Genomic DNA, 12,411 nt, shown 5'->3' on the forward strand with positions numbered 1-12,411 from the left:
AAACAAAAGAGTAAGAACAAGTAATACAACCTCGACCAAAAGAAAGGCCATCAGATAGCTGTGCGTGTTGGAGACACCACTGCACACAGCACCATGGATGAACCTTACAGCCACATGGTTGGCATAAAAACCCTGACATAAAGCAACACATACTTAATAACTCTGTTAACTTAAAGGTCAAAAACAGGTGTTAGAAATCAGAGCAGCCGTTAAGCAGGGAAGGGTGCAGACAAGGCAGGCTCAGGGGGCAGGCCCGGGGACTGGTCTGTTTCTTGATCTTGAGGCTGCTTCGCAACGAGCTGCCCACTCTTCTGTTTGCATAAAAATTAAAAGTTCAAAAAATTTTAAGTAAAATAAGCCCCAAAATGTTGTTTTTATCGAACGGCCATGAGCACAGCACATTCGGAGGCAGGCGCTGGAGAAGCGGCTGAGCTTCGCCCTCTGGCTGGAGGACACCCGCGGGTGCGCGTCTGGATGCTGTGGGAAGCAGGGGCGCCTGCCTCGCCAGGAAGGACACAGGACCGCACTAGCACTTCCTAGGCCGCCACGGCGGGGCGTGTGCCTGTGGCGGTGGCGGCACATGCAGAGACAAACAGACTCGGGGTGCAGGGAAAATGTTTGTCACTGGTGATGCCGAGAAAAGGGAGGACAGAGAAATCAGAGTGGGAGAGAGTGGTGCTAAGGTGCCATACATCCTGTGGAGAAGGTGATGGGCTTTTTAACTTCTCAGTTCCAGCTGCCATTCAATCCTATCTTAACGTGCAGAGTGCAGCGCAGTGGTCAGACTTCACACAACGCGCGGCGTGAAAAAGTGCAGAAGGCTTCCAGACTCGCTGTCGGCCTTGCTCAGGGGCCTCACTAACCCTCTGTGCACCGTTCCAATTTCAGTGCCTGTGCCGCCGAGGCCAGCACAGCTGCAGGACTTCACACAAAAACAAGTACAGCCCACATGTTAAATATATCTCCCTCTTGTAAACAATGAGACCAGTACAGATACTTAAAACAATCTAGCCTATCTAATAAAAGAGTAATATGCAAATTGACCATCACTCCAACACACAAGATGGCTGCCCTCATGTGGTCAAAGATGGCTGCCCCCATGTGGACACGAGATGGCCTCCACAAGATGGCCAGCAGGGGAGGGCAGTTGAGAGGGACCAGGCCTGCAAGGAAGGGCAGTTGGGGACGATCAAGCCTGCAGGGGAGGGCAGTTAGGGGTGACCAGGCCAGCAGAGGAGGGAAGTTGGGGGTGACCGGGCCTGCTGGGAAGGGCAGTTGGGGGGGGGGGAAACCCAGGCCTGCAGGGGAGAGCAGTTGGGGGGGAGGAGACCAGGCCTGCAGGAGAGGGCAGTTAGGGGTGACCAGGCTGGCCGGAGAGCAGTTAGGCATCAATCAGGCTGGCAGGGAAGTGGTTAGGGGGTGATCAGGCTGGCAGGCAGAAGCAGTTAGGGGCAATCAGGAAGGCAGGCAGGGAAGCAGCTGGGAGCCAGCAGTCCTGGATTGTGAGAGGGATGTCCGACTGCCCGTTTAGGCCTGATCCTACTGGGATCAGGCCTAAACGGGCAGTCGGACATCCCTTGAGGGGTCCCAGATTGGAGAGGGTGCAGGCTGGGCTGAGGGACACACACCCCCGTGCACGAATTTCGTGCACCGGGCCTCTAGTCTGTATATAAAAGCCCAGCGACCGGAACAGCAGAACGCCCAGAACACCCGGTGGCTATGACGCACACTGTGGCAGCCAACCAGTCTGATCCGCCCCCGATTGCCTCCCCCCAATCGGGGCAGGGCCAGCTGGCCAACTGCCTACAGCCCCTCCTCCCCTCCAGCCTGGCCTGATGGGCCCCCGGCCGGCCAGACCCCACCTGTGCACTAAACTAATTTGTGCACCAGGCCTCTAGTGTTTAATATGGACTAACACTGTTAATGAATAGGAAAATCCCCTTTTCTCTAATCCTTGGGAATGAATGATATCAGGTGATCTTGCCCCCAGGGTTCAGGCTGGCTAGGAGCTCCCAAGTCATACTATTTGGGACACCGAGTCTCACAGGAAGCTTTATGGATCATCGCCTTCCCCCAATGCCTGCAATACCGGAGGTGGGGTGAAGTGTGACAGGAGGAGGGCTGGTCACCTAACAGCTCAGCACCAGAAAGCGGAGCCCTGGCCGGGCCCGGTGCAGGGCAGGGCAGGACGCCGGGAGGGACCCCCACAGAGCAGCCCAGTGTGATCTCGGACCAGGGGCAGCCCTGGGCTCCCTGAGGCAGAACCCTCTGCAGGCAGTTTTCTCCGTCTTCATTTCAGCCAAAACGAGGTCCAAGCGATGACTCACAGAGAGCGAACACCAAGGAAGAAGCCCACTAACACCGACACACTGACCGACAGATTCGGAATCCAAGGCGCGCCAATAGGATGCGCATCAGATCCTGCCTCTCCAACCGCCGTGGGTGCAATATGAAAATAAAGATCTCTAACCAACAAGAGAATGTAAGAGGTAATCAAAGATTTAAAAATAATCAAAAGATCAAAGCAGTGCAAACAAGGTGAATTACAAAACTGTAAACCATCCTAAAGAAATGACCCATACGTAGGACAAGATGAAAACTCCGCAAGCATGGAAAACGTAGGGCAGGAAAATGAATCCAGGGAATGGGTGCCTTCCCATGGTATTGGCCAATACAAGTAAGAACAGAGCATTATCAAGCCCGGCAGCGTGGCTCAGTGGTGGAGCCTTCACCTATGAACCAGGAGGTCACAGTTTAATTCCTGGTCAGGGCACATGCCCAGGTTGCAGGCTCGATCCCCAGTGGGGGCGTGTAGGAGGCAGCAGATCCACGACTCCCTCTCATCATTGATGTTTCTATCTCACATGTTCCCTACCTCAGGAGCGGGCGGGGGGGGGGTGGGGAAGGAGGGGAGAAGAATAGAGCATTATTAGAAATAAGGGTAACAACATAATGAAGAAAAGGTTTAATTACTAGAAAATTATTAATTTTTTAGACTTTTAAGAACCGAATAAAAGAATGCCAACAGAATGGCAGGGAGAAAATGAAAATGTACATCATAGCGGGGGTGGGTGTGTGTGTGAAGATCCTTCTCTCAATTACGATACAGGGCTTGTGAACACAGCATGATGGTGCAAAGGCACGTGTGCAGAATTCTACACCCACCAGTGAGAGAAGGCACGCATACACATCACTTTCAGCTCACACGAAGTGCTTAATAAATACTGGCCACAAATTAGGTCATATAACAAGTTTTCGTCTTCTCAGGGAAGGAGGGAAGAGGCCATGCTGGGAGCTCCCTCAGCTCTTGTCAGGCCACTCCCTGCACCAAAGGCCAAGCACCCCACAAAGCCGCCTCTGCATCCACCCAGGCCCACGAGCCCGGCAAACACCTATCCGGCTCCACCCTACCTTTGCAGGCTGCTCCTTGCTCACCTTATTTGCACTTCCTGTCTCGGCCAGCCTGGGTTACTTCCCTCCCTCTACAACCTCCCATTTCGGACCCTGCTCCTTCGTGCATTCTGCTCTACAGAACCGAATACGTCTCCGATCTGGCTCAGTGACATCCCAAACCTCTTTTTCAACATTCAGCTCAAATCCTACTTCCTTTGTAGCCTTCCTCAGTCTAGAGTTACATGTCCCCTTGTGTTAATTCTTACAGCACTTCCTGTGTACAATCCTCCTGGGACAATTAAGACCATGCTTCTTCATTATACCCCCAACCCTCAAATACTGAATTATTTCTCCATGTACTTATGTATAACTCATCACAAAAACAGCCCCAATTTTTACTTGTGTTTTGTATAACTGCGGACCAGCACAAGATCTATATAAAGGAACCAAAATGCCTGATTTGATCAAACAGTCCCCAAAAGGCAGGAAATTGTATGATATAATGGAAGCCAGTTTCTTCCTAAAAATACACATCCTACAATCTAATAGAGTGTCCTCAGGCAAGTCTCTGAAATCCTACCCAGCATCAGCGAGTCTTTAGAGGTTAAATGCCCATTCCGAGTTGCTCAGAAGTTTGACTGTTTTAGTGCCTCTTGAAACAGATCTGACAGAGCCCTTTGGAGGCGACGTGACAAGAGCAGCCCGATCCACAGGATGTAAGTCTGATGCACGAACACTGCCCCACTGTTTGCTTAGGTCCACAGCCTAGTGTGTCGCCACACGTGGGGTTTGAGAAGCGCCTTATTTACGGAATGTTATGGAAATCCTCCTGGTGAGAAGAATGAGGCCGTTTATACGCTATGAATAGCATCTGAGGCAAGAATTACAACAGTCACTGTTGGGCTTTAAGTTCCTAGAAAATGACCTTTTCAACACTGTGACTGTCAGCATGCTCTTCCTCTCCCGAAGGACTAGAGTTCTTCACCTCCTTGAACACTAGAGCCAATTAGTGGCGTTCCTCTAGGGCTGTGGTCGGCAAACTCATTAGTCCACAGAGCCAAATATCAACAGTGCAACGACTGAAATTTCTTTTGAGAGCCAAATTTTTTAAACTTAAACTTCTGACGCCACTTCTTCAAAAGAGACTCGCCCAGGCCGTGGTATTTTGTGGAAGAGGGGCCAAAGAGCCGCATGGGCTCACGAGCCGCAGTTTGCCGACCACGGGTCTAGGGCAAGCATGTCAGACTCACAGGCTAACACAGGCCAAAAAACAAGGTTTAAGCTTATGTGGGCCACATACAAAAAGCTTCCATTGTCATAGAAACATGTTTATTTCGATGGAGATATGCTGAGTACTAAGGGCTGAAATAAATGAGTCATCATTAACATAAAATAGAACATTTTAATAAAAATGAATATTTTTTTCTTGAACATTAACTTGCCAGATACTGAATAACTGCACAAACTAATAAGCGTAATGCAAATAAACCTATTTTTCTTGTTCTCCGAAAGCAAGATATTTCCTGTTGGGCACACCAAACAAGTCAGTCCAAGACTAATGACGTGGCCATCGGCTGCTAAAATATTCGCTGCCAGTATTAGTGGAGAGAAATGGTGCGCCTGCATGTAAGGCGCGTAAGGGAAATGCATGCAACACAATTATAGTCATTAGTGAACGTTGTAGTTTGTTACAAATAATTATGTATAATAGGATATTGTAAAATTAAGTTACAAAACTTTCATTAAAATGTTTCTTACAGCCGAAACCGGTTTAGCTCAGTGGATAGTGCGTCGGCCTGCAGACTGAAAGGTCCCGGGTTCAATTCCGGTCAAGGGCATGTACCTTGGTTGCGGGCACATCCTCAGTAGGGGGTGTGCAGGAGGCAGCTGATTGATGTTTCTAACTCTCTCTCCCTCTCCCTTCCTCTCTGTAAAAAAATCAATAAAATATATTTTTTTAAAAAAAATGTTTCTTACATACTGTTATATTGGCTGGGCCGCAAAAATATTCATTGTGGGCCACGAGTTTGACATGCTTGCTCTATGGAGAGCTGGGGCAAATGGCACCAGATGCACTCCATGGAGTTCGGTGGACAATCCACTCATTGGTATAAAAGCATCAATTAACTTAATCTCTCAAATTCTCTAAACCAGAATGAAGACAGGCAGTGTATCTATTCCATACCGAAAACATAAAAATAAAACCAATACCCGAGGCCAGAAAACATAAATGAGGGTTTTAATAATAAGTCTTCCCGGACTCCTGACAGGCCCTTGAAATCATGCACATCCCACCTGGAGGTGGGGGTGGGGGTGGGGGCGGGGGCGGGGGGACCCACAAAGGGGCTAAGATTGCTCGTGTTATGATAGTTTTGTAGGAAAAAGTCCTTATTCCTAGGAGATGCAAGCGGAATTATTTTGGGTGCAAAGAATCATGATGTCTCCAACTTACTTTGAAATAATTCATGAAAAATAAAAAACTAAAAGTCATTAATTTAGATTGCTTAGATAGAGTACATGGCAAAGCTGGGCCTTGCCGGCAGGCATAGCTTCCCCTGTGCTTACCCTATCAACATGTCAGATGTTTGGCCACAAGCAAGCAGGTTATCAGAAAGGCCGTTTTGTAATGAGTGTAAACTGTAATTAAAAAAAAAGAAAGGCTGTTTGACTCCAGGTCAATTAAAGAAAAGTTTAGTAAAGCTCTTGAATAAAGCCCTCAGTGACAGTGAAAACATTATCTTCTACATGTAAGTATGTGACATGAACTTATTTAGAAGTAGGTACCAGTTTAACAACTCCCAGATGGGCCTATCCTCACCCTAACAGAATGACGTGAACCACGTCGTGAGCCCTGACACTCGGGGCTCAAACCCCTCCACTGGCCCCCTCACCTCGAGTAAGCATCACAGCCTGACCACAGCCCACGGCCCAGCAGCTCCCATGACCGCCTCTACCACAGTCCAGCTGCTTGCCTCCATCCCCTTGCTGCCCCTCAGCTGTGCCAGGCAGCTCCCGGCAGGGCCCGCGCACCCCAATGCCTGGACACTGACCTCCGAGGGCGACATGGCTCCCGCCCTCGCCTCATTTACATCTTTGCTCAAACGTCACTTTTCGGTTAACATTCTCTGACCATTTAAAACTGCACTTGTATCCCCCCAACCCCTAGTTTATTTTTCAAAACATCACTTCTCAACCAACATCCTCTTTCCACATATTTAGTTAATACATCCTACAAGTTTTACACATGGGGTGCCCACACATCGCTGCCTCTCAATTATAGTCTATGAGACAGGAACTTGGATTTTCTTTGTTCACAGCCCCTGGCACGATCCTGAAAACCAGGACAACACAGCACATTTACCGCCTTTTGTCCTGGGAATTACCTGGAAAGGAGAGGCCATCCTCAGTCTGCCCTCTGCCCTCCTGTGTGTCGTAGGCTCGTGCACTGAATCAGACTCAACGCTGCTGTGGGTTCTCAGCACTTGATCGCCTATAGATGAGCCCCCGCGGCTCTTCCTGGCTCCTCTGCCTGCTTTCTCCTGCAGAGCTCGGTGTCGGGGCCGGGTCTTCTTCTCCTGTGTCCCCACAGCATGTCCGGCAGCCCATGACAACGGAGCCGTCTCACAGGACTGTCATCCTTGCTCAATGAGTGGGAAACACACAGACATGCCTACGTTGTGTACTTCCGGGGCGTGCTACGTGAAAAGAGGTCGAGCTCTGGGGTCCGAGTGACTCAGTGCCCGAGGTAGCCCCGATTTTCACAAGCCTATGGAACCTGCCGACACCTTGGACGCCTTGCTTTTACAACAAACAATGCCAGTCCTTCCCAATGGTTCTCCTGAATAGAAATTCAAATTACCAACCAGAAAAGCCCTGTGTGTGATGACAAATGTGAGCGCTCAGAAAGGAACTCTGGGGTCCACGACTTCTGAGAAACACTTCCAAGTTCTCTTCCATCTTTTCTCTTAACTCCTCCCACCTTCCCCTAGGACCAAGGGCACACAACACCCAGCAATGTTCCTAGTTAACTGCAAAAGGCCTCAAATAGCAATGTCACCTTTTCTATCCACAGAGTGGTCTCTGGCCAAAGAAAGCAAGCACTGTACAAGTTTAGAGAAATCAGCAGATACTGGTGAATGATTAAAGTTAGGTCGACTGAAGAAGCCCCTTCTGTTAAGCTAATGCTCATTTCCTAAATAATTCCCACATAAAAAAAGTCCCCTGATAAAGGCAACAAAGTGTTTGAAGCCTGGTGCTTACATATCTTTACCTTTTTGTCACCATATACTCCCTCCAATCCAAATCCACAATGAAAAGTTAAGATAGGCTAATGAGAGAAATCCAAAACAGTCTTGTATTTCATGAGGACACTTTTTTCCTATATTATTATTATTTGACCTTTGTAAGAAATTACAGGTGTGACATCGTAAATTAAGCATCACAATAAAAAGTATACTCTGCAGTGTGCAATATTCAAGTACAATCTTCTCTTGATAAGGAAGAGTCTACATCATTCTATTTCAAATCAGCGCGCTATCACGTAAGGCGCAATTGTAAGTTGATGTGTAAATGTAGTACTTCCAGGCTTTGAACTCCCTACGAGTGTGCTTCTGAGAGAAAGGAGGTGCTGACTGCCCTGCACCCTGAGCCTGCACAGGGAGTCGTTGGCCACACCCATGGAGTCATGGCAAGGACCACCGGCAGCACGAGCTCCAGGATCTGTTTGCAGCTCCTTCAGCAACACTCATGTCCTGCTGTCTTTTCCTCGGCCCATTCTGCTGCAACAACTACTGAGCGCACTGCGCTGTGGGGGCTCCCTCATGGGCCCCCACAGTCCCCTGCAGCCTGACCCGCCCTGCATACCCCAGAAACCACACCTTCCCCTCAATTGGGGACCCTGCCCCAAGGGACTACGGTGGCTACATTTTTTTCCTTGTAAAGCATTTTTTCTTTGTTTTAAATCCCACTAAACCAGAAATGGCTCGATTTACAACCTGTTTCTTAACCACTAATGCTCCTGGCATCGTCTACCAAAACTGTTCAGCAGATTCACAGGGAAAAACACCTCCCTGATTCTGCAGAGCACAGACGCTTCTTTGAAGTAGAGCAGCAGCTCTGCCAATCCTGCCAATCCCATGCCCACAGGGAACCCAAAGGCCCTGCAGCAAAGGAGCCAAAACACACAAACGTCTGGGAGGAGGCAGGCTTTTCCCAGGCGCTCAATAGCCCGGGCTCCCGCCTCCTCGGGCCCGCCTCGTGGTGCAGAATCAACAAGCAGCAGAGATGTGGCCGGGCTTGCGAATGGCAGCCTCCACCTCAGAGAGGAAAACCAGTGAGTTTTCAAACGAAGAAATACGGTGAAAACGCTAAGTTGATTTTTAATCGAAAGGCTGGTATCGGGATTAGTAACCAAAGCTAAAAACACTTAGGCCAGTAATTGGTCCCGAGGGATCGAGTGAGCAGTGGAGTCCCTCTGAAAAGCTGTTCCTGTCTCCACAACGAGGCTGCTGGGCGGACACTTCTCAGAGGGAACCCCAGGGGGAGCCCCATGAAACCCCCAGGAACCCCGAGGCTTCAGGCTTGAAGAGCCTTCACTGGTATCTGCTCACGTCGCCCAGAGCAGAGCACCAGGAGATCAGGCTGTGCGATGGGTCAAGGGCTGGCCAGCCATTTTATTTTTCATCTCATATTTTCTTTATTTTAAAGAACGAAAAAGACAAAAGGAAATTATTGCAGCTGAAGTACACAATGGAGACAAAGATGGAGCTAATTAGGCAAGATGCCAGCAACTCTTTAGCTTGAGTTACTTATCAGAAATCGTTTCATAAGGAATGAAAAGAAAGAACCACAAACAACGTAAGAAACACGGGAACGCACTACTGCTGACCTAACTAATCAAGAGCTAGCGTGCACGTGGTCGTCGTGCCCTCGTGCTGGGGGCCGAGGGAGAGGAGGGCTGGGGGCCGGCCGGGTCTGGGTCTCTCGTGATTTTGAGGTGTGGGCGAGTGGGCGGGGACTTGACTCTGGGTCCCGAAGCATGGCATGCCCAAGACTCTGGCAGGAGGAAGATTTTCATATACATCTAGTTTTCTTTCTTCTCTGACACTTCCATTATAGCAATATTATAATATTTCCTATAATTAATTCCCTTTTAATGTGTGCAAATTTGTGCACTGGGCCACTAGTTATATATAAAAAAGTATTTTTAGCCCTGGCTGGTTTAGCTCAGTGGATAGAGCATCAGCCTGCAGACTGAAGAGTCCTGGGTTTGATTCCGGTCAAGGGCACATTGATTCCGGGTTGTGGGCTCAGTCCCCAGTAGGGGGCATGCAGGAGGTAATCGATCAATGAGTCTCTCATCATTGATGTTTCTATCTCTCTCTCCCTCTCCCTTCCTCTCTGAAATCAATAAAACTATATATGTATATGAAAAATAATATTGTTACCTGGTTTGTAAATAGCCTCTTAAATAAGAACACTTCCCATTTGAAAAGCCAGGTATTGCTTATGAAGCTACTGAATTAAAATTTCACTTCTCTTCAAGATTGATTAAAAGAAATAGATAATTAAAAGTCCTTGTGTAAAGAGACTAAAGACAACCTAAATCATGGAAAGACATCCCATGTTCACTGACGAAAAGAATATCGTTGAGATGGCAATACTCCCCAAACTGAATGCAAATAAAAGCCACCATGAGATGCCACCTCTCACCCAAGGCTGTTATTACAAAGAAGGGAGGGGAACAGCGCTGGCGAGGATGTGGGAGAAATCAGAACCTTTCTAAGCTGCTGGTGGGAACACAGCGCTACAGCCGCGATGGAAAACCGCTGAGTAGTTCTCCCACAAGTTACACGGATGACCCAGCCACTCCAGCCCGAGGGCCCGAGAAGGGAACAGCCGACACAGATGACGCCACAGACGCTGTGGCAGCATCGTTCACAACGATGAGGGGAAGATGTGGCGCATCCACTGGAACGCACTTTGAAAACATCACGCTGAGCGAAGGAGTCGGATAAAGGCCATGCGTGGTGGGACTTCACCTAGAGGAAGTGTCCAGAAGAGGCAAGTCCGAGACGGAAAGCAGGCTCCTGGTCACCAGGCCGACAAGAGGAGGGAGGGGGAGGGGCTGCTCATCTTAATGTGGGATTTTATTTTGGGAGGACGAGAAGGTTCTCAAACTCGGTGATGATGGCTGGCAATATTGTGAATATGCTAGAAGCCACTGGATCACATACCTTTAAGTGGTTAACATAGGGGATTTTATGTTGTACGAATTTTGCCTCAATTTAAAACAAAACAACAATGAACTTGAACCTACACAGCAACATATGAATTCAAATGACTTCAATCCTTTCAGCATTCTCGTGTCTGTATTCTTAAAATCTACATCTAGAAACCGAAAATCAGAGTTTGCAACTGTGACATTATTAACAGTTATGAGAGAATATTTTAGTTCTATCTACCACAAAGGAAGCCAAGTGAGAGAGAAAAAGCTCACACACTCATGTTAAGCGACAGGCTTGCACTGACCACAGCACTCCCTTGCAAGCAAGCCCAGATTCCAGCGAGCTCACCGGAAGCACGCAGCGACTCACCAAGCTTCTCCGGCTCCTCGGGGCCCGTGCCCGCGATGCAGCTGCTCTCCAGGCCGTAGGTGGGGTCCACTTTCCCGGAGGCTCGAGCTGCTTCTTGTACTTTCTTGACATGAGCTTCCACCAGCTCCAGGGGCACCTCCTCCCGGACCCGGGAAAACTCCTCTGTTCAAGACAAACGGGACGGGGACCTGGTTTCACACGAGGATCTGCTTCACGTAAATCCCCCGGACACCCAGCACATATGGGGTCTCGTGTGCAGTGACCTTTCCGGGGACTCGGTCCCGCCTTCCCAGGACAACAGGGCAAATGAAAAATCGCGCACAGTAATGAAAACCTAGGTGCGTGTCCTAGTATCTCGCTATATAATAAGACAGATCTTTGAATCTGTATCATCAACAATCAAAACTGCTGTCCAAATTTCATCCAACTGCTTGGCTAGATGGATAATAAAGAAAACAGCGAGCACAGACCCCAGAAAGCCAGGGAAGGGTGCTGTGTGAAGGTCTCATTCTAACTCGTAATGCAGTCCTAGGGGTCACAGGACTCCTTTGGCCAGTCGTGTCAAATGTCAAGTGAGTCACAACATATACCGTAAAAGATATTCTGACCCCCCCAATCCTTAATGCTTTTAATTATAAAACTATTACATTCTAAGTGCGTTAGTTTAAATTGTCATCCCTTTAAATACAACAGTATCGCATGGGGCAATGCCCGGTTTTTGTTATGTAAGCAGCGGAATGAATGTAGCGCAGGAGGACATGTGAATGGGAGAACACTGGTGTGAAGGGGAGGAGGAGGCCGCTATCTGGACGTGTCTGCGGTGAGATGGCTCAGCAGAGTCCATACCCAAAGCCGCTTTAGCTGCAGCAGATGCCACTCGGGGGTCCACCACGGAGGCCAGAAAGGCTACTGTGCTCATGACGGGGTTTCCTGACTGGCTGAAGGGGACCGGCTGGTAGGCCAGGGGCCCCAGGGAGGCGTCCGAGTTCTCCAGGTACGGGTCCTCGATGGGGAGCCGCAGGAAGTGGAGGATGCACTCGTCCTGAGTCCGACTGCCCACGTGCTCGGACACTTTGTTCCAATCGTCCTTGTACATCTCCAGGGCCTAAAAGGAACAAACAGCTTTCGTATCGGGTAACAAGGAAGCGCTCTGTAACGACATCACAAGCCTGTGACTATTTTTCAGATAGTTAGTTTTAGAAACAATAATGAAAATGGTCATACTCTGTATTAAAAGGTATGCACATTATAAAGGAAGAAAACCTGTCTTTTATTAATACACACGATTGTTTATATAGAAAATCCTAAGGAATCTATAAAAAGGGTACCAAAGCTGGAAAGTATTGCAAGGTCACAGGATAAGAGGAAATAGGAAAGCTTAATTATGTTTCTATATACACCAGCAATAAAAAAAAGTTTAAGT

General features: G+C 48.6%; 1 protein-coding gene across 1 annotated transcript in view; it reads right to left on the reverse strand.

Annotated features, from left to right (window-relative positions):
• The window catches only part of SMARCC1 (SWI/SNF related BAF chromatin remodeling complex subunit C1), a gene marked incomplete at its 5' end in the record, with an annotated part of 84,081 nt that overhangs the window by 22,317 nt on the left and 49,353 nt on the right, over window positions 1–12,411 (reverse strand). Inside the window, 2 exons of the mRNA XM_079794846.1 lie at window positions 10,989–11,150; window positions 11,835–12,093. Coding sequence (XP_079650972.1) covers window positions 10,989–11,150; window positions 11,835–12,093 — 421 coding nt within the window. The remainder of the gene's footprint in view (window positions 1–10,988; window positions 11,151–11,834; window positions 12,094–12,411) is intronic.

Source organism: Cnephaeus nilssonii (genome assembly GCF_951640355.1).
Source record: "Cnephaeus nilssonii genome assembly, chromosome: 17".
In the NCBI taxonomy this organism is placed as follows: domain Eukaryota; kingdom Metazoa; phylum Chordata; class Mammalia; order Chiroptera; family Vespertilionidae; genus Cnephaeus; species Cnephaeus nilssonii.